Source organism: Neltuma alba, unplaced genomic scaffold, assembly GCF_004799145.2.
Source record: "Neltuma alba isolate B1F8T4 unplaced genomic scaffold, ASM479914v2 tig00008466_pilon, whole genome shotgun sequence".
Taxonomy (NCBI): domain Eukaryota; kingdom Viridiplantae; phylum Streptophyta; class Magnoliopsida; order Fabales; family Fabaceae; genus Neltuma; species Neltuma alba.
This window is the reverse complement of record NW_021635011.1, coordinates 16,294-37,451: the sequence shown is the minus strand read 5'-3', so window position 1 is coordinate 37,451 and position 21,158 is coordinate 16,294. Positions and strand designations below refer to the sequence as shown.

Here is a 21,158-nt window from a genome sequence, read left to right as displayed (position 1 = left end):
GAGTTACTAAAAACTAAAGAACGTTGGTAATCTCCTTAGATCATTAATAGCTCATGATATCATTTATTTTTACACAAGCATTGAAAAAGAAGAGGGGGCATAAAGATCTTTATGTTCATTTTTCCATATATAGCCACTGCATGATAATCTCCTGCACATTGTGCAGATCTTTTGCTAAATCAATTTTTATGAATACCACATGGAGAACTTCGTAAGTTCTTATTTAGAAATGCATGCAAGTCTTGCGATTATGTTTGTGAATACTCACTGATATGTTTGGCAGCAAGTAATCAGCTACTCTATGCAATTCCTCAGCCATCCAGGTTATATTTGAAAGGCGTCGTAATGATTCCTTCACGCCTTCTGAGAAATGAATTAGTTTTTGCATTCCTATAAGAAAAGGACCATTTGACTTAGTAGGGTGAACCATTATAGATCATGGAGTATAAGATCATTACAAACAATGTTGTTTACCAGGGTTGAGGAAAAACAATCAACGATATTATGTTTTTGCTAAGTTTAATTCTCAGTTAATACTCACTGGAGGTTGTACCATTTGGGCGGGAAAGGCAAAGCAATGCCTTTGGTTTTAAACATAAAATAAATGAACAAATAAAGCTGTCACAGATGTCCTATCGATCTTCAATATTTATGTTTTGCAAGTTTCTTTTTTGACCAATTTGTTACACAAGTTAATAATGTATGAAGGTTGTTTGTTGATATTATCATGCAAGGGTTATTACCTTTGCCAGAGGCATAGTTGTAGATGCACAGACATGCTAAAAGTCTATCTTCCAGCTCCATCCCCGGATGTAAAAATTGCTCAATTTCACTTAGCAAGATCTCGCATGCAGAATATCTTACGCTGTCTGGGCTTTTTGATATCTGACATCCAAGCCATGCAATTGTCACAAGGCAGTCTCTTGAAAGTCTTTTTATTTTGCTTTTTAGCCCCTTCTCCAAAGCATGGAAGATTGAATCTCCAATGCTTATGATATACTTGGCAATCTTACTACACCATAAATTTGTGCTTGTATCCTGCATGTTATGAAATTTCTTCATTTTCAAAATTATTTCCTGCACACAACCTGTAATATTTATATAGTTTGAGCTTCCCCAAATATGACTGTTCTGGACAGCTCACCTGCAGGCTTTGATCCAACCGGTTGAAGTTTCTTATCATATTCTGGGGATATGGAGAGGTCAAACCAGTCTTTTTTAGCAACCATGCTGCTGTATATGATTCCCCGTTCCAACCATATGTTCCAGCAAGATTTGATAGAATTGATGCAGATAACATCTGCTCTGAGCTTTCTTGAGAGACCAATCCCCTGAGCAGCACCTGCACTACTTCCTCTCCGAACTCACTTTTGCTGGTAGAGTTCTGCATGTTATTTTGTTCTCTTTATTAGTTTGAAGTCCATCTGAAGTTCAGTAAATCTAGTTGTATGACTTCTATTTATCAAGTAATCACTCATCAGTTTTCATGAGTTAACTTGTTTGAATCATTTTGAGGCTCATATATCAAAACCTAAGTTTCCTGGGAAGAATTTAAAAATGTTTATGGGTTAATGTTAAACAATATTATGAAGTTATCGCTTAATAAAGCTATACTTAACTATGCAGACTTTCAATATAGGAGAATAGAAACACCATATTTGGACATGTATAGTTTCTTCAAATCAATTGAGTTGTCATAGAACTATTATATAATGACTTAGCTATTTTCCGTTGACAGAGTTTCATGAATGGAATATATGGCCGATTAATTTTCCTCATTTCAAAACTTACCAATGCATCTAACTGAAGCAATATGCTAGCAGCTAAGAGTTGGTGATCAGATTGTAATTGATGGAGACACAGCATCAGTATCTGAATAACATTGGCACCTCCTTCTTTTTGCATCCGCTGCAACAGACTAATAGCTGAAGACCTGAAAAGAAATTGGAAAATTAAATCACAGAAAGCTCTCCCATGTTCTCCCGAGACAAGGACCAAGTGTACAGTGAATATATGAACCAAGCATGATTATTTCTGTTGTAGCTAATAGATGGGGTGCACTGCCTCTCTGATATTGGTCTGTTTTACACTAGACTCATGATAATTTTATGTTTTAATTTGCAACCGCATGAAAGATTACAAGATAAAGCAAACACATTCATATGCATGTGTGTGTGTGTGTGTTCTTGGAATATTAACACCTTGTTTGGGACTCCATTCAAGATTAATCCATCACCACGGAAGCAACCTCAGAAGTGTTTTTGTTTATGGTTCCGGGAATTCTTTTCCCACCATAATACATACGCATCAAATCTTTTAGTGATGCATGATATTTATCTCAATTCTATTGAAATATAGGAGGAAGCGTACTGATGCCCTATTCCACATAACAATTAAGATAGAATGCAAAAATGGAATATGGTTAAGTAGTTATACCGAGGTATGCAGAGGATTTCGTGAAGAAATTCGAGTGCCATGTGTTTGGCACGGTTGCTGTCTGTCTTCAGGAGTTGAATAAAAGGGGCAAGAGGAGTGAATTGTGATAGGTACTCTCTGCACTGTGAATCAAACTGCATGCATTTTATAAGAATGATGATCAAAGAGAAAACCTCTTTCAGATTATCGTTTCTTGCAACTTCAAGGAGTCCACTGAGAACATGGGGAGAACTGATAGCAGCCAGATGCATGTTATTTGTGGCATAATCAAATGAAGTTACTAGTTCTTCAATGATCATCAGGGATGCTGCATGAGGTGTTAGCAGAAGTGACTCTGGCTTACCCTTGTAACTACGGGAACTGCATACAATCTCCATTAGAGTTGGTAAAAGTTCCAGTGTTTTAATATCTATAGGAGATGGATTTATCAAATATATGAGAATTGCAGCCTCATGGACATTTTGTTTTAGAGCACTTGCCAGATCATACAACTTCAAACCTTTCTTCTTGATGTCTTCTATGATTGACTTGTTCCTTGAAATAATAGTTGTCAGCATAGAAACTGACGCCCTTATTTCCCTTTCCTCTTTAGAGGTAGAGATGGCAAATAGCAATTCATCCAAAATTACATCCTTTAAGAAACCATACGTGCTACATGATGAATTAGACAAACACTCATAAAAAGATGCAATATCTGCTGTATAGTCTTCAACGCAATTTCCTAATGCTTCTGAATGATGTAAAACTGAACTTTTCATTTCAGTTGGTCCTGATAGTTCACTGATGAAGTATCTTCTGGAGTGTGAACTTACTTCCATCAAGCTTCCTAGGTCTGATGATCTTAACAATTTTCCTTCAGAACTTTCTGCATAATTTCTTTGGTTGATCCAGCGTTTGTGGGCAGACATAAATGCTATTGGATCAGAGAGATGTGATTTTTGGATCTGCAAAGCTTCTTCAATAAGTTCATCATCAATCTTATAATTGCTTTCTCCATCTATGTACTTTGAGATGGTTGAAGCAATGCCTTTCATGGAAGTGGAGAATCTTCTTGAGTCAACGCTAACCATCTTTCTTTGATCTAACTGTTCATGCAATGGATTTTGAGGTTCTTGTTGCCAACCGGAGCATTGATATAGCTTCCTGTAAAGGTCTATAAATTAAATTCTAGAAGATAAACACGAGAAAAATTAGAGAATGTGAAAGAATCTGTTAGAGGGACAAACCAGTCAGATGTTTCTGCCGGTGGATCATCTTCGTTTGTTATGCTAGTTCTGATGTGATATTTACTGTCATCAAAATTTACCTGATTTAATAAAGACGAGTTAGTATGCACCCGTAAATTCCGATCTATTTGTCATGCTTATATGCAGAAACATTATATCTAGTTCTTTTGTCAACTATGAATCTTCAAAAATAATTACCAAGTCCCTTTTGTCTCTTAAGTCCTCATGGCAAGAATCTATAGAAGTTGGGATGCTAGACCGGGCTTCTAACAACATATCCTTGAAGCACTCAATGCTTGAAATTCTTTTATGTTTTTTCCTGTGAAGCTGATATAAGGCTTTCCAATGATCTTTACTTCTAGCAATATCCATTAATCCATTTACCTTGTCGGTCATAACAGTTGTAACATCTTCTTGAATATCAAGTGGATGCACCTTATCATACTGCATTGCATTGATGCCACAAAGTTAAAAAAATTATGCATTTAACACTTTGGCATTTACTACACTGTATGTGAAAATTGAAGTCACTCATTCATGCTAATGAAGGAAATAAATACAAGGCTTACCATATTGCAACGTTGCAGTCCAGACGCATCTTGAACTGAATTAGAAGATACGCAGCTGATATTTGGCTCAATCCTGTCAAAAACTTGGGTTCAACATCTTGAATTTTAATGTTCATTAATAGAAGTCAAGGATTGTGGAGCTATGTTAGTTTTTGAGTCACATAGGTATACTCGCAATGCTCATGGGTAACCATGAAGCCCAATGCAGTGGAAGAATCTTCCTATGTGGACGAAAAAAAGGGGAAATTTGTTAAGATAGGCTGCAATTTTAGTTCTTTCTCTTCAACTCATATCTGAGGGCACATTAATGTCTATGCTGGCACAGACACTTGGCGCTGCTAAATCTAAATCTCTTGCATGTCAGAAAAAGGCAACAAAACAAAAAACATTTATGGTCTTCTCTTAGTTTCCAATCATTAACGCTTAAAGACAAGTTGCTTTATGGTACAGGAAGAAAGGATTAATCTCAGACGGAATGTACCGATTGTTCTCTACAATACCTGCGCCACCATGGAGTCTCCGCATAAAACATGACCCGATAATACATCAAACATTCCTTGTATTTCCTTGCCATCTCCCTTGTGGCTGTATTGATCTCCTCTTCGGTACTCTTTGTAGAATCAGATTCCATGCTCGTACTGACACCTCCTTCCAGAGGGAAAAGGGTCTCGCAAAGCTTTGGTGCAAATTCTGTACAAACAAGCTTCGGAGAAACCAGTACTGCTTGCAAAAAATGCAGGGCTGCTTGCCACTCATCTCCTTGAAGTTTCTGAACCACTGAGAGGCAAAAGTATGAGCAACACACCAAGTCACGATTTGGAATTGAGGCTGTAACCCCTTCTTCATCAAGCATGACTGGGACCTGAAGCATCTGTTCTGTATTACTAAGCCGAAAGGACCTTTCTTCAGGCTCTTGAGTCTGAATTGCAGCTTCAATGGCGTCAATACCCCAGTACAGATTTGACAGGACTTGCTGCTCTGAGAATTCAAAGAACTCTTGTTTTTGAATCCTCAATCTGGAGCTGCATCTCAGTTTAAGGCCATTCCTTGCATTCTCTATGGCTTCAAGAATGTACTTGTTGATTGAAACAAGAACCCATATGGATTTGCGGTCAGGCATTTCATCATGATGATGCCCAAGAGATGAAATCACAGACGAAGAAGGAGGAGGGTTGGAGTTATTGGGCATGACGTTGTCGAAACTCGAAAGTTGAGAAATTTGAGACTGTAGAAGATGAGGAGAAGAGAGAAGGAAGGAAGGAAGGGAGTTATTGTATTTTTGTAAGCTTCCAAAGAAACGGAGGTTAGCTCTTATACAGTCCTAAAGAAGCAGTTTCGTCCCGTGACTGTGCCAACAAGATTCCGAGACTCATTTGGCCACCTTTAATACTTTAGAAGAAAAAACTTCACGTGTAACTTCTAATCTTTTTCTCATTAGACAAGAAGTCGAGATTTTTCACAGCTTACGTAAGTGTCTTTATATATATTGTTTAACCCCTTTTCACAAACTCCCATTCATATGCGGTGCTTTGATTGAATAGTTTAATTTAAACACCACGTTCTAATGCTTCACACAGCCCTGAGATGAAAAGGGCCGTTGCCAGTTCCAATCAGTTTCACAGATATGTTGTTGTTTTTATGGTTGCTATTAGTCACGTTTCCTGATGGATTACTTCTTCCTCAAATTCTTCTCTGATTGCTTTCTGGGTTCTTGTCTTGGAAACTGATATATATATATACACAAACACATGCATAACATCAGCTTCAATGTTCACAAGGTGGGAGTGGGAATAGGGGAAAGGCATCGACAACTGTGAGCTCGTGGCACAACAGAGAGAGTGTTGACCTATCAGAATAAAATGGACCGTTTGCTCAAATAATATTTTGTTGTTTATTGGTAGAGTTGCTTTCCCTTCTGCTTATTCACGAGCGGATGCTCAATGGAATAATTATTCCATAGAATGATAACAATAATGAGAATGATAACACGGGTTGTCCTTTTGTTGGAATTAAAAACTAAAATTATTGTAAAAAAATAAAATTTATGTTTTTATTATAATTTGCATTTTAGGTTTTTTTATTATGAATTAATGTTATTTTTTTATTTTGATTCAACGTCATGTACTGCTGTCTTTGTGTCATTTAGTGATGTGACCTTAATATAGATCTAATTTTTTTTTAACACTTTTTTCTAAAAATTTTGCGTTTCAGGTAATAGACAGCGCTTTTCTTTTGTAAAATTTGATAATTATCTTTTGTAAAAGTTACTTAGAGAAGTTTGTTTAATCAGTTAAAAAAATTTTATAATTAGTTAAATAAAAGATTAACACTTTAAACAAATTATATAACATTAACAATCAAACACGAATACTTATAATAAGGTCCGTTCGAATGGAGTAGTAAAAATAAAAGGCCTTGTTGAGTCGTTTCATCAATCTATACCTCTTTTTTCCTCTCCATATAAGAATTAGTTAAGAAGTTGATTTCAATTTTAAATTTAAGAATCTAACATATTTATTTCTTATATTAACTAATTAGTCATTTTTTATAATATATCTTTACAATTACTAAAATTTAAATATTGGTTTATCATGTGATGAGAAACTAGTATTTTCCGCTAAATCAAACCCTCTTGAAATCATTTGTTTAGAATTATGTTTATAAATACCTATAAACACATTTTACGTAAGTTAACATAAAATTTTTCTTATATATTTATCACGCATTCTGTAAATTATAATTGAGGATGTGTTTCTAAATTATTCCAAATATGTCATCAATTATTTTTCTTGGCGTTTTGATGTGTTACTGTTTTCTTTTAAGTCACTTCTTGAGTGGCCTTCCAGTGGGAGATGCCTTTGCGTGAGGGAAACAGTACATTATTCCTTGTGGCCGCACCTGGTGATGATGACCACATCATTCGTCATTGAAGACATGTTTGGAGAAAAATTGTTGGTACAAGTTTGTCTTGGAACCATGTAACAAGTGTCTTGTTGTTATTGCTAAGGAACAAGGACGTGATTTTTCCAACTTCCATGCTCCGCTCTGTAATTCTTTGATTCACCGTCTAAATTGGTTTCACACTTGAAATATTTTGACCACATTTTAATCTCATCTTCTTTTTCCCAACCATTCTATTTTAATCTAATCTAAAACTAGGTCCAGCTACAAGTCACGTTAAATTAAATGAAAAAATGTTGTTTTGAAATAAAATTTAAAGATTTCTTTTGGGTTTAATTTCTTGATATTTCAGATATATGATTATTTATTTCAACGTGTTGGTAAAATATCTATACCAAAACACAGACATAAGCATCAAAATAAGAAAACATTGGCGTGTACACTGAAACTTCGAAGTGTACTAACTTGAAGCTTAATTGTTTCCCTGGGCTTTTTTTTTTTTTTTTCAAAAAGAGAAATGGATCGGAAGTTTCATACTCCTTCGATCCTTAATATAGGACCCAATTCTCGTGTTGGTTTTGATCCTAAATATAAGACTCATTTATCATATTTATCAATTTTATCTAAATTACCCCTATGGATACTATCTCAACCATAATCAAATAGAAGAGGGGGTATTAAGAAAGATGATTATGGTATTTTAGAAAAAATGTATCATTTTTCTTATAATTAACTAACTTACCTAACTTTCTTAATCTAATCAAATTAGTTAAATGGGTCTTATATTAAGGACCGGAGGAGTATGTATTTTCATCTCAATTGCTTCCGTTTAGAATCATACTTATTCCAGGTTTGGTAAGAGGGTTTGACATCCTGACCTGATATGTAACATGTTTTACAAACGAAGATTTTTTTTTTTTTTGGGTTCTGGTTAAACAAAACGAAGAATTAGGTAACATTCAAACACTTTCTCAAAATTATTAATTTTTTTTGGAAAAAAAAGAGAGAGAAAATGATGCTTTTTGGAACCAGGAACCGGTCTAGCCCAACTAGTTCACAGCTCACACTCCCAATCTTGAGCCTAGGCCCCCTTTGTCTTTTTCGCTTTTTTTGTTTTGACTCAACTTGATTTCACTTATAGACAGGCTGATTCAGTTAATAAAAAATCAGCTCATAACCTATAAAATTATAAGTTTAAATCCCGTTACTGATGTGAAAATTTTATTAGTGAGCGATCTGTAAATATCTCTGTAAGCACTCTTTGAGTTAAAAGATATATTCTGACCCTGACGAGTCCCTAAGATCTAACTTACCTGAACGTTTTTAGTAGCCAAAAAAAAAACTTGGTTTCACTTGTAAAAAAAAACCTGGTTTAACTGGAATAATTAATAATTCTTTTAATTAAAAGAACAGTCACTAATAACTTGATATTACAAGTGTGCTCCAATCCATGACATCCCATTTATAAAAACTGAACTTTGCACCCACTTAATCCGGTTTACCGTATTTGTAACAACCACAGGCAATTATTCAGATCCTTTTCATCAGATTTTCAATAAAACTGTAAGCATAGTTGAAAGACTTGAGACGCATCAAATGCTTTATTATTCATAAATCAATCATGATTTCCATATAATATCCTCACCCTTTAGGGAGTGTTTGAAAAACTTTATAAACAAACTTCTTTCACATACTTAAAACACTGTTAAATTCTCTCTTAGTACATGATGACTTGGGGCGAGGGGTGGGGGTAGATTTCACAGAAGTTAACATTAACAATTAAAAGCCACCAGATAATTTAAGTCTTCATCCTCTTCTCAAATTCTCATCATTGATCTTATAACTGTTTATTTTTTTAATGCTCTGGCAAAATAATTTTTTTAATGCCACACACAGTTTTCCATTTAAGAAAAATAATTTTAGGTTCTGTAATTGACATCACATCACATGGCACTACTTTTTCTTGGGGGGGGGGGGGTTCCTGTTCATCGCACAAATTATAACGCTATCCATCACGGCATCCACTCAATTTGGGTCCCAAGCTCATTAAAAATCACAGGCTCAGAAACATCCTCCTGCCATACAGGAAGGGCAAATTGAGGTGTTTAATTCAACAATGCAAGTCAAATGAGTTTAGCAAAGCTTCCTCAAGCCATGGAATCCTGACTTCAATCTCAGCCTATTACGCTTTAACAAGCTTCTCGTCTATTTAACACAAAAGCCATTGCCTTCAAGAACTCTATCACCAAAATGACAAAGCCTTTACATCTGGGTCTCCTGCTCAGTCTTCCTGCCTCCCTGTCAAATAGATTTGCAGGCCACTGAAAGCTATGACTGACTTATTATTCATTGGTAGCCAACAGACAACCTCATTTACTATTACTATTCCTCATAACAACAAACACCCTTTTAAGCATATTTACTAAAGACTATCCTTAAAGCAAGAAAAAGGTACTCGACCAGCTATCGAGGTATCACATAGCCGTGGCAACAGCTATCTTCAATGCCCTGAAGAATTACATGCGCGCAAAAAGCTCAGCATTTGAGACGGCTTCATTGAGCCAAATGGAGACTAATCCAAGTAACCATTTTAACTACCCATGTGCACATAAGCATACCTATACTGGAAGGAGAGAATTGTAGAAAGTAAACAGTTAATTTTGGCATGCCAGGCAATCAAATCATGGAAACAACAGAAAGAGAATTCATAGCAAGAGCACTACTACATGGTTGTTTATGCCAAATACCAATGCCATCCTGAACGATGCATCACCAGCACTTAAAAACATTTTCGTGCATCTGTGGAAATGGAATGCGGAGTTGTAAGGGGTAAACGCGACAATCCATAGAGAAACGAAGAGAACCAAAGTACCGCCGAGTGGTTATTAGTGACAAGTAGCAATTAGAAATTGAGTTCAAACGAAGCTCCAAGCACATGAACTATACAAAATGTCCAACCCCCCCCACCCCCACACATAAAAAGGAAAATCCTCGGTATTGGAGAGTAAAACACACTACAGGAGCATGAGCCAAAAACACATGTAATTCACCATTCGAAGCGAAGATTGGTGACCACTTTCACTCACGAAACTTGATTACAGACAGGTTTGAAAACTCCATTTCCACTTCTACAGGACAAAACAATAAAAGCCATAAAATTCCATTGCCAGAAAATTTGCCTCTGATTTTTTCAAATTAATTGATCAAAGCAGTAACATGCAACGCAAATCTAATAGTGTCAAAACCGGAAAAGGGAAGCGGAAGAAGAGGTCTTTTAACAGCACGAAGGTGTATGCATAATGAAAGAGAAAGTAAAAGAAAAGAATATTTTATTCCATTAAAAAAAAAAAAAAAAACTACATAACCTTTGCATGGGTAAAGAAAGAGGAAAAAAGTGTTACCTTCAAGCTACGCCAAGCTTCTGAAGCTTTTCACAGTGAGGAGTTGGTAGATTCCTATTCCAACTACGCCTCTGGAGTTCTATTTGACAGTAGCGACGAAGCAAGTTCTTGTGATCATGTATCACATTGCCTTCAATGTTTGCACGGGCAGCACTTCCTCGTGGATATTTGGCTTCAAATGATTCAGATTTCACAAAAAACTGAGTCCCATACTTCTCTGTTGTCTTGGGAATCTGATATGAGTAACTCTTATGCAAAGAATAGTCGGGTTCGGAAAATGGCAAGTATGCAAGAAGAAATACTATCAAGAACGGTACAATTTGCAGAAGGAGCATAACATTGAGCCCTCCACCTCGAAATTCTTGCCGCTGGTGACCGCCCATTCCCCTTGTCCGGTAAACATGAGCCCTCCCAAACAAATCAGCTTCTCCAAAGAATGCCCTAAATATCTCATCAGGATCAATGTCATCATTAAAAAAGTCACGTGTAGTTGTCCTTCCTCTTCTACGCCTAACATTGTGCTGCTGGTTGTATTCAAACTCCTCGACCAGCCCTGTCTGATCATACTGCCTCCTTGAACCATCATCACTTAAACACTTGAAAGCCTTGGATACCTTCTTAAATGCCTCTTCAGAACCCGGTGCCTTATTCTTATCAGGATGAACTTTCAATGACAATTTCCTATAAGCCCGCCTAATCTCCTCAACAGAACAAGTCTTCTCCACACCAAGAATGGCATAATAATCGTTCTTCCCCTTGATCTCCCTAATCAACTGAACATGTTCTTCTGTATAATTTCTCTCCCCATTCAATCCATCATCACTTCGTTTTGAACTGTTCTCCCTTTTAATCTGATGGACACCGTTTTCATCCCTAGAAGGCGTAGATGATTGAGAACCAAGGCTAGAACACATGGTAAGTAACTCATCCACTGACAGATTGTTATTCAGCCGCTGTGCAATTTTGATAAATTTTAGGGCACGCTCTTTGTTCCCTGTTGCAATCGCCTCCTCAGCGATGCGAATACACCTATGAGCTTCATCCTTATTACCGTCCATGATCCACCAAACTTGACAACTCAACTCTAGACCCCTACCCAATACGCCTCAATTCATCCTCCAGCTTTCCCCCAAAGAAATCACTGACTAGGAGAAACAACAAATCAAGTTTGAATACTGATCAGAAACAACAGGGGCACACATCAAAATTTCGAAGAATTGCCAGGTGATTCCTGTGAAATGTCAATTAAAAAAAGAAAGCGGAGTAAGCATAAAAATCGATCAGATTTGCGAAGCAAAAATGAGGTCGAAGTAGGGTTTGTATCGCTACTAAGGAGAACTCATAGAAATGTACGTACCTGAGGAACCCAAGAGGGAAAGGAAGGGCAAGTTGGGAAGGTAAGGATGGGGAACAAAAGACGACCAACGGAAACGTCGTCGTGCGGTATTTATATAGAAGCTGCGATCATCGTTCTTGGGCCAGCCCACTATAAAGTGGCCGGTTTGAATTGACGAAAAACCAGCTCACCAGAATTTGAACAATTTACCAACAAATGTTACTTCAAATATAAAAGATTTGGACACCTCAAACATCATGTTTTTTGTTTGATTTTTAAGATGGTGTGTAAGAAAAAAAATTATTGGGAGAGGTTCCTGTTACGGTGCTTGACAATGTCCCAGAAGATGAGTTTTTTACTATTCGAGTAGGAGAATACTCTGGACAATCTAAAAAAAAACAATTTAGCTGGCACCCCATGCCTAGCTCGGCGGCTTGTGAGCTAGCCCAGTTTTTTTTATAACGTACACTTTAAAAATATACGCAGAAGAGTGCCTAATATCCGAAAGTTTTATTTGATCTGATCTATCATGAAAGTTTAAAAAAAAAAACGTAGTAACATGCCAATTTTGGCTTGAAGTTAATAGCCCAAACGATCAAAAGTTAAGTTTGACCCATTATGTTGAGTTGATTCTCCACGTGAACTATAGCTATACCATGTCAGCACCATCATTCTTTTCTTCATTTCTATTTATTCGAATCTCAACTCCAAGCCTCCTCCTTACGGAACCTTCATTCCTTCATCCATTCCTCTTCAAGTTTTAACAGCATTACATTTATGGCACAAATATTTCATTTCATTTTCTCTTCAAACCATCAGAGTACGAAGAATCTGAGCCAAGTTTTGAATACAAATCGAAGATTGCAAAAAGAAAAAGAGGAAAAGAAAGAAGAGGAGGCAAGTACCTGCTGAGTGCCATGCACATGGTGCCAACGGCGACTTGGGCGATGCCGGCGATGAGGATGATAGAGAAGGAAAAGATGGAAGCATTGATGTAGGAAAGGCCAACGATGAGAACGAAAAGGAAAAAGAGGATAGAGTAAATTACCTACCGAGTTCTATAGAGATGGCGCCAATGGCAACGTCGACAATGTTAGTGATTAGGACGATGGAGAAGGAGGAAAAGGAGGCATTAATGCAAAACAGGCTAGTGATGAGAGTGACTGGATGTTAAAGTTCATCTTCATCACCATCAAGTGTACCTGTCTTATAGCAACCAATTTTGACCTCAACACGTCAGATTTCATAATTGGGTTAACTTCTAAGATGCTCAGAAAAATCTCCTTGATGGAATTGGAAGCTTGATAGCTATTTAATTTGGAAAGGGCAGTGACCCTGCCAACATAATGGGTGGGTATTTTGTTTGGAGACATGTGGATAGAATAGAGATTGTTTCAATGGATCAAGAGGGAGATTTGTTGCCGGTTAAAGTGAAAACAGTGAAAGCTTTGCTAAAATATGAGGCATCTAAATGTATTTTGCCGTGGATGGGACTAGCTCATTTCTTGTCACTCTTCACACCAACATAATGAGCTGCAGCGTTGTGGAAGGAGGGAAGAAGATGAGTGGCGGTGTAAGGGAAGGAGGGAAGAAGAAGATGAGCGATACGTATTTTTTAAAATTTTTTTTCTGCTTATAAATTTGACTTTGAATAAAATTTGTGATGAATGTCAAATAGGTATGCCACATCAGTATAATGAGGTCAACTAACATTTGACCATTTGAGCTGCTAATTTCAGGATAAATTTACTATGTTTTTTAACTTCTGAGACATATTAGAGCAAAACAAAATAAATTTCAAGTGTTGGGCACTCTCCTTATATTTTAAAAATATTTTAACACCTTATCCTAATATATATATATATATATATATCTCAATCTTCGTTATTTGGTTTAATAAGCTACCCAAATCCAACTTCAAAATTCCAAACTCACCTACTCAATTAAGCCCAACCGGCACAGTCCAACCAAAAAGTCTAACTGAATTTTGTGGTAAGTGTGAAATTCTGATCATAAAATTTAAAAAGAAAAATGAAAAATAGTAAAAATTACAAAATCTTATATTAAGAATTTTCACAGAATTGGGTTCTTATTTGTAAGTCAGTTGTTCTCAGTAGAGTTATTCATAAGATAGGATGGGACTGGGACATGCCCGTTCTGATCTTGTCCTTGATGAACAAGGATGGAACGTGAAATATGTCTCGTGTCTCATTTCGTCCTGGTATTATCTTGGTCTCAATTGGAATGGGAAGGAACCAAGATGTCCCTTTTTGTTTTTCTGTAAATATTTTTTTAACCTTGTGGTTACGCCTATTGCAATAGATTTTGATTTTTTTTTCTTTTCTTATTTGTAGTTCTTTGGGCTTAACCCTTTTGAAGGCATCTTTTTGTTTTTTTTTTATTTCTTTAGGCTTAGCCATCTTAAATAAAAGCTCAAATAAATAATAATCAGTAACATAATACCTTCAAAATTCATTTTCACTATTCCAAAAATCATAAACATCTATGAAAACTCTAAACATTTTATATTACACATGTCTTAAATATTTTATATTTTTAACATTTAGTAATTATAGTATGATAAAAACATAAAAAAATGTTACTATCGGGAGAGGACGATCCATCTCGTGTCTTGTCCCAATTTTTTTTTGTCTTGTCCCTATTTCTCTTATCTTGAAAAATTTCGAGACAAGTTCCAATATGAACGGGATTGTGAGGACATTGGTAGAGAGATATTTAAATAAAAACAAAACTATAATTTTAAAAATATTTTTATAATATATAAAATAAATATGTAAAAGAATCTGTGTCACGATTTATAAAAAAATATTTCTAAATAATAATTCCGGGGTTTAAATACTCCCAGAGTGCCGCAACAAATGCTGATTCGAGGTTTGTCAATTTCTCCGATTTTATAAAATCTGCCATTTTCCCAATTTAGAAAACTAAAATTTTGGTTTGCCCTAGCCTCCCTCCTTCACTTAGCTCGTCGTCCTCGACTACGGACCGGAGAGACCACCACCACGCTGCTCGTTTCTTCTCCGGTTCTTCTTCTGTCTCCAGTCAGTCTACCACAGACCAGACCACCACCAACAGCACACTTCTTCTTCCTCTGTCACCAGTCTCGCACAGTCGAGAGTCGACCACGGCCCGGACCAGCTCAAGCTGATCTCGCACAGTCGGCCGCCGGCGTCTCACTCTCAGGCTCCCAACGTCGGCGTCTCCGGCCTCTCAGGCTCCCAGCTCGGCGTCTCCGGCCTCTCAACTGTTGGGCTCCGAGTTATCTTCTCTCTTCAACTCTCAACTCATTCCATTCCATTATGCCTTATGGGACCTTCATCTGATCGATTCAAGATTGGCAAATTTGAAGTTCATCGGGAGCTTTCTGTAAACTCAGTTACCTGCCTTTTAGATATTGAATTTTTATTTTTTTTATTCGACCATGGTGTTAGAAGAATGATTGATTATTTTTGCTCTGATACATTGATTAATAGATTGAATGATTGCTTGTTTTGGATGATTTTTGTTGAATTGATTGTGTCATTTGTATACATTGTTAATGCTTGAAAATCAGGTCTTGTCCTTGGCTCCTTGCTTCAATTCTGGAAAAGCAGATTTTTCTTATATATATTATAAGAAATGGATTTTTTCTTTTTAATGTTGTTTGCCTGTGTTGTCATGAGTTATATTAGCACTCTAAATTTTTCTGTAACACATAACTCGAAGCAGTTTTTGGATTTTTTTGTTTGCATGTTTGCAGTAAAGTAGTTTTTGGCTTTGGTATGATGAAAGGCACACGCAAGACCAGTATACATGCTGAAGAAAAGAAAAAGAAAAGAAAGAGAGGAAAAATTGCTGATGATGGTGAAGCTCTTGGAATGAAAATCGAAGGTGATGATGTTTCTATGCCTCGTTTAATATTATTTGGTCTTTGTGTCTATCATCTTGCTGCCTAAATAGAATTGCATTGCTTTTATAACTAAATTATTTGATTTATTTCTGTGTGCATATGTTGTTTCAGAGGATAGTAGTATGCTGGTTGAAAGGAAGAAGAAGAAATCTTCAAGTCTGAAAAGAAAGAATAAAGTAAAAAATCTGGTTGATAAACAAAGGCCAAATGTTCAAGTTGATTTGAAGGAGCATAGGGGTGAGTTGTGAACTATTTCAACATCTAATACGTGGTTTTCCCCCTTTTGCAGTTGTTCCCCTTCCCTACATTTTTCTTCTTCTTAATGTATCAGTGACTGCCCTGTTGTTTATGACTTAATGATACTGTTTGTCATGCTTTTTTCCTTTTTCATCAGATGGAGTAGGGGACAATTCTTCTGAGGCTCAATGGACGGAAGACTTTAAGGAGCCTGAAGAGATTGATGCTGGACTAACAACTCAAGCTCGTAGTAAAAAAACATTTCTTGGTTGATTTTTTTTGGTGTTGTGAAACAACACTCCTGGTGTTAGCGATTTCATCTTTGTCATGAGGTTTTTCCTTATCTTGTAGGTAAGTCTAAGAAAACAAAGAAAAAGAGAAAGAAGGAAGCACATTCTGTAAAGGAGGTTCTGAACTCACGAGAAAACGGAGGAGTTACTGAACAAGATGAGATCTATACTATTTCTTCTGGAGATGAGGATTGCTCGAAAGGAATGAAAAGTAATAGTTCAATCACAAGCATCATTTTACATTTCAAAAGTTGCAAATATACTGCATCTGAAACTTCTATTTGCATGATACATGCATGCATGCAAAGCAGCCATATATTTTGTATATTTCCATGTTGCTTACACTACACAGCGCTATTGGTATATTTATTAATAGTTAACTTCCATGGAGAAATCTCTGTTAATTTTTGTCTTTATTTCCCTCTAATTTATGCTGTAGACTTAATGGTCATTTCTGAAATAATTTTTTGATTGTGAACTACTTAAACTACAGAATGGATCATGGAATATCATCAAAGTAGGCCAGGCTTGCAGGCATTGCAAGATCAAATTGATGACTTTATAACTGCCCATGAAGAAAAACTAGAAGAGGTAACCCCTTCCTTGCTTACGTGCTTCTGAATCTTTTAGTCCTTCATCTTTCATCTTCTATAAATAAGTTGTTTTTAACAAACTTTTAATCAAAAAGATTGAATGATGAGGATCTATATGCCTTGTGATAGAACTTCATGAATCTTTTTCTTAGTCTGGCTCATCTATTTTACTTGTACGTTATTAGTATGAGTCACTGCTCGGTTGTGCAATCTGTCTAGATTTGTCACCGGAGAAAGTGCATCATATTGAGAAGCAGTTTCTTCTCTATATTTTTGATCATTGTCATTATGTTCACTTAGATTTTTGTCTCTATGTCATATCTCCAGAACTCAAGTAGCTATTTGAAATTTTGAATTGATATTGATCAACGTCTTAACAAATTAGTGCCAATCCCGATACTCATTCTAGCTGTAGAATATAGAGCTGAATATTCCCCTCTCATCGTGATGGAGGACTTTAAAATAGGATCCCAGATTGTGATGATCCCATGCTTGGGTTTGCCTGTGCGTATTGATGATGTCTTCATCTATATGGGTGTATTTGTGGCTGTTGGAGGGTTTCTTATGGTAGATTTAAAGTACGGAGGCCATCACATTCTATTAAGATATGGATTATCTAGCTTGAGGTGAATGATGCTGTACTGTTCATTTCCAACTAGGAACAGCATATGAAGCATATGAAACTTCCATTTGGTTTGATGCATTGGTGCTCTGCTTCTAACCCCTTGAATCTTCTTTGTCTTCTCTGCTTTTTGTGTTTAAGTGGATGTTGTGTTTTTTAGCCCTTGCAGTGCAACTTTTTGTTGATTTTTTATCTATCCATGGAGGACCAAAAAGGGATAAGATCCTCTTGAAAATATACCTGTACTGAAGCAGGCCTACTAGCCATTTTTGCGAGACATCACTCCGATCACTGGCCCTCTGAGTGATCACTACTGATGACCTCACTGTGTAATCCCTGCCATACTATGACCATTAACTCTGTTATAGCCCACCCAATTTCAATTCAATCGTTTCTGAGCTCCAAAGTCCAAACACAAGATAGAAATTCCAACCCTGTTCTTGTTTATGGGAGCGAAAGCTTAGAATACAGTGCCTCCTGTACAAATTTATACATATGAATGGCCCAACTTATATTCAGCTATTGTTTTAGTTTTCTTATAATTTTGGCATGTTTACTTGCAGGAAAGAAAAGAAAGAGAAGCCCGTGCTGCAGAAGGGGGATGGACAGTTGTTGTACACCATAAGGGTAGGAAGAAAACTACTGACTCTGAAAGTGGAATTGTTGTGAGTTCCGTTGCCCAAGCTGCTGCGGAGCAAAAAGCTGCTAAGAAGAAGCATAAAGAAGTTGCCCTAAATTTCTACCGTTTTCAGAAAAAAGAAGCCCAGAGAAACGGTATGACCCGCCTCTTCTAAGTGTTCAACTATTTTCTCTTTATCCTACTATATTTTTATATGATTATCTAGCATATGGTATTATCGAGTTAAATTTGAACGTTGCTAGCCTCAAATAGGTCTTCCAAAGCAATTTACCCCTCACGATCTACTAAAGTTCCAGAAAATTTGTTTCATTTGGGGTAAAGCGGTCACTCAGTAATGTTCATTTAAATATAGAAGAACTACTAAGTCTAGATTAAAATGAAATCATTGTTTTCCCTGTGTTATTATGCGTGATCATGCTTGTGATTTCCCCCTCATTCTATGGTTATCCATCCCCCCACCCCCACCCCCACCCCAAAAAAAAAAAATGTAATAAGGACCCCCTAAGAGAATTAAATACAGAAAAAGTTCTTTGAAATCATCAAATTAATTTGAAGGGACCTCATTGTAAGAGATTCACTTTTTTAATTACTAAACTGCTTTTATATATATATATATATATATAATATGCATTGACAACGGTGATTAACAACTTAATGCGTAACGATTAACAACTATAGGACAGGTAATAACAACACATTTTCTTAGCACATTATAAAAATGTAACGCATGAGTTGTCAATATTTGTTACGATAGTTGTTAACCGTTACGCTTAAAGTTGTTAACTGTTACGCTTTAAGTTGTTAACAACTGCTCTTTTAGTTATCAATGTATACTTAAAAAAAAAGATTAGCATAAGTTAGTAATTAAATAAGTGGAATCTCTTGCAGTGAGATTTTTTAAGACTTCAGATTAATTTGATAATTTCAAACGATTTTTTTGTATTTAATTGTTTTGGGTAGAACCTTATTGTAATTTTGTTCAAAAAATTGTCTGAAATTTAATACTACATATTTTTACAAGTTCCTGAAGATTGTGTTTTCTTCATGCTATCAGAGATCATGATGTTGCAAAGCAAATTTGAAGAGGACAAAAAACGGCTGCAGCAGCTGAGAGCTTCAAGGAAATTTAGACCTTATTAAACAATTTTTGTTTTACGTCACAAAGCCTGGATAGGAATATCAGCTCTTTAACTCTGAGATAATAATGGTTCGCATTCCATTCTAATTTTGCCATGCTTATTATAGTTATCAGCGTAGTATAGCTCATAGCTCTTATTTGAAGTACATGATTTGTTGAATTGGGAGGCATGAAGTGTCCTTCATTTAAATTTTTAATTTTTTTAAAAAATATATTTGAATGAACTGGATTATTTTGTCTGTCCTGTTTTGTATTTTCACTAGAGTCTTCTATTTTTCTTTGAAATACTGTGAGTTGAGGAGGCTGATTATCACGCTGTAGTGAAGGTTGTAGACATTGTTGATAAACTGTACACGAGAGGAAAAGACAACGAGTACGGCCTTGCTGAGATTATGATAACTGTACGAAAAGAATAAAGAAAAAATTGTCCAAGCTCCGTGAAATATTCCAGGCATGGGCAAAAAAAGCAGAAGAAAGATTGCAGCAAGGTTTTACAAAAAAATTAAATACAAAATGATTTTTTGAAATTATCAAATTATTTTGAAGTTTTAAAAGATTTTATCAGAAGAAACTCTATTTATTTAATTAGCAAATTACTTTTATATATATATTTTTTAAAAATATATTAATAATTGAAAGTATAATCGTTAATAATTTAAAGTATAACAATTAATAATTACTATAGCAAACATTGATAACTCATGCATTATATTTTTGTGATACACTAAAAAAATGTATTATTAATACTTGCTATAACAATTGTTAATTGTTATATTTTAAGTTGTTAACGATTTTTTTTAGTTGTCAATATATATTTAAAAAAAAGATAATTTGGTAATTAAACAGATAAAATTTCTTACAATAAGGTCTATTGAGACTTCAGAATAATTTGACAATTTTAAGATTCTTTTTATATTTAATTCTCTTGGGTGGGAGCTTATTGTAATTTTTCCAAAAGCAAATTGTACTAATTTTTAGAAAACCTCATTCTTTGGCTTATAAATAATACTATTCCGATCCTAAATATAAGATCTTTATACAACTCTTCTGGTCCTAAATATAAGACCCTTATACTAATATGTACAAGGATCTTATATTTAGGAGAGGAGGAGTATATACTTTTATAAATGTTTTTATTATATTAAAAGGGGTTCTTACTTCTTTTAAGCCCAAAAAAAAAAAACACTAAGTTTAAAAATTCATTTAGGAGTTTGGCCTAAAGTAAAAATTCATTCAGGAGGAACAAACTACACAGTACACGCACAAAAAGCACATGTCATGATAAATTATGGGAAAATGACATTAAGGTCCCACACAAGCAAATATACAGTAAAAAGGTCCCTTGAAATGTGATACTTCTTCTAAAGTCCCAAAGGGACTTGGTTGCCATTTTTAGAAAGTTAAAATGACTTGCTTGCCCTGGCATATCAGAGACAGAAGGCGCTGAGATGAGTTTCCTGCATAGTGGGGCTCTGTTACGGCTGGAAGAGAGGAGATGGAGAAAGAAGGAAGGAGCCATTGATAATGAAATATCTTCCCCATAACCATTAGTGAAGTCCAAAGAGGTTCCATTAGAATCTTCACAAATCTTCAGATTTGAAAATTTCTTTCATCTCCTCTCTTGGAATATTTTTCTTGACAGATTGATTGTGTTTGGGAATGAGAAATCAGAAAATCGTTTTTGCCTTTGGTACTGTAAAGCTTTTATTTTTGGTCTGAAATGAACAAGTAAATCAATGGAAAAACTGTGTTTTTGGTTGGTGTGTGTTGGTGATTTAAGTTGGGTGTGTAGGATGACCATGGGTGCTCTGTTTTTGAGTTGCTTGTGGGTGGTTTTGCTCTGTTTTGACGTTAATTTA

The 21,158-nt window shown here is 35.7% G+C and overlaps 3 protein-coding genes across 10 annotated transcripts; 1 reads left to right on the top strand and 2 right to left on the bottom strand.

Moving 5' to 3' along the window:
• Window positions 1-96: 96 nt before the first annotated feature.
• On the bottom strand, window positions 97-5,460 carry LOC114754038 (uncharacterized). The gene is made up of 9 exons (XM_028942766.1): window positions 4,732-5,460; window positions 4,232-4,304; window positions 3,861-4,106; window positions 3,663-3,742; window positions 2,437-3,579; window positions 1,792-1,933; window positions 1,145-1,384; window positions 744-1,038; window positions 97-390 (listed from the first exon to the last, which is right to left on the bottom strand). The coding sequence occupies exons 1-9, from the start codon at window positions 5,418-5,420 to the stop codon at window positions 224-226; spliced, it is 3,075 nt and encodes a 1,024-aa protein (XP_028798599.1). The 5' UTR covers window positions 5,421-5,460; the 3' UTR covers window positions 97-223.
• Window positions 5,461-9,356: 3,896 nt separating this feature from the next.
• On the bottom strand, window positions 9,357-11,958 carry LOC114754041 (chaperone protein dnaJ 49). 5 transcript variants are annotated; one of them, XM_028942773.1, is made up of 3 exons: window positions 11,891-11,958; window positions 10,534-11,764; window positions 9,357-9,755 (listed from the first exon to the last, which is right to left on the bottom strand). In XM_028942773.1, exon 2 carries the CDS (start codon window positions 11,589-11,591, stop codon window positions 10,536-10,538), a length of 1,056 nt encoding a protein of 351 aa, XP_028798606.1. In that variant the 5' UTR covers window positions 11,592-11,764; window positions 11,891-11,958; the 3' UTR covers window positions 9,357-9,755; window positions 10,534-10,535. The 5 variants fall into 5 exon arrangements, with proteins under 5 accessions (XP_028798606.1, XP_028798608.1, XP_028798609.1 ...); XM_028942775.1 differs by having other exon boundaries at window positions 9,357-9,750; XM_028942776.1 differs by having other exon boundaries at window positions 9,357-9,640.
• A 2,883-nt stretch (window positions 11,959-14,841) lies between these two features.
• Window positions 14,842-19,509, top strand: LOC114754039 (structural maintenance of chromosomes protein 4). 4 transcript variants are annotated; one of them, XM_028942771.1, is made up of 8 exons: window positions 14,842-15,238; window positions 15,630-15,760; window positions 15,891-16,016; window positions 16,174-16,263; window positions 16,368-16,517; window positions 16,800-16,897; window positions 18,085-18,295; window positions 19,216-19,509. In XM_028942771.1, exons 2-8 carry the CDS (start codon window positions 15,652-15,654, stop codon window positions 19,299-19,301), a joined length of 870 nt encoding a protein of 289 aa, XP_028798604.1. In that variant the 5' UTR covers window positions 14,842-15,238; window positions 15,630-15,651; the 3' UTR covers window positions 19,302-19,509. The 4 variants fall into 4 exon arrangements, with proteins under 4 accessions (XP_028798604.1, XP_028798601.1, XP_028798603.1 ...); XM_028942768.1 differs by having other exon boundaries at window positions 14,843-15,238; window positions 16,174-16,266; XM_028942770.1 differs by having other exon boundaries at window positions 14,843-15,238; window positions 15,599-15,760; window positions 16,174-16,266.
• The last annotated feature ends 1,649 nt before the right edge of the window (window positions 19,510-21,158 follow it).

Coding starts and splice junctions, on each gene's coding strand:
- LOC114754038 (XM_028942766.1), bottom strand. CDS start 5,420: ATGCCCAATAACTCCAACCCTCCTCCTTCTTCGTCTGTGATTTCATCT. Junction 3,743..3,860: donor TAAGAGACAAAAGGGACTTG/GTAATTATTTTT, acceptor TTATTAAATCAG/GTAAATTTTGATGACAGTAA. Junction 1,934..2,436: donor GAAATCCTCTGCATACCTCG/GTATAACTACTT, acceptor ATTTCTTTTCAG/GTCTTCAGCTATTAGTCTGT.
- LOC114754041 (XM_028942773.1), bottom strand. CDS start 11,591: ATGGACGGTAATAAGGATGAAGCTCATAGGTGTATTCGCATCGCTGAG.
- LOC114754039 (XM_028942768.1), top strand. CDS start 15,652: ATGATGAAAGGCACACGCAAGACCAGTATACATGCTGAAGAAAAGAAA. Junction 16,518..16,799: donor TTGCTCGAAAGGAATGAAAA/GTAATAGTTCAA, acceptor CTTAAACTACAG/AATGGATCATGGAATATCAT. Junction 16,898..18,084: donor ATGAAGAAAAACTAGAAGAG/GTAACCCCTTCC, acceptor GTTTACTTGCAG/GAAAGAAAAGAAAGAGAAGC.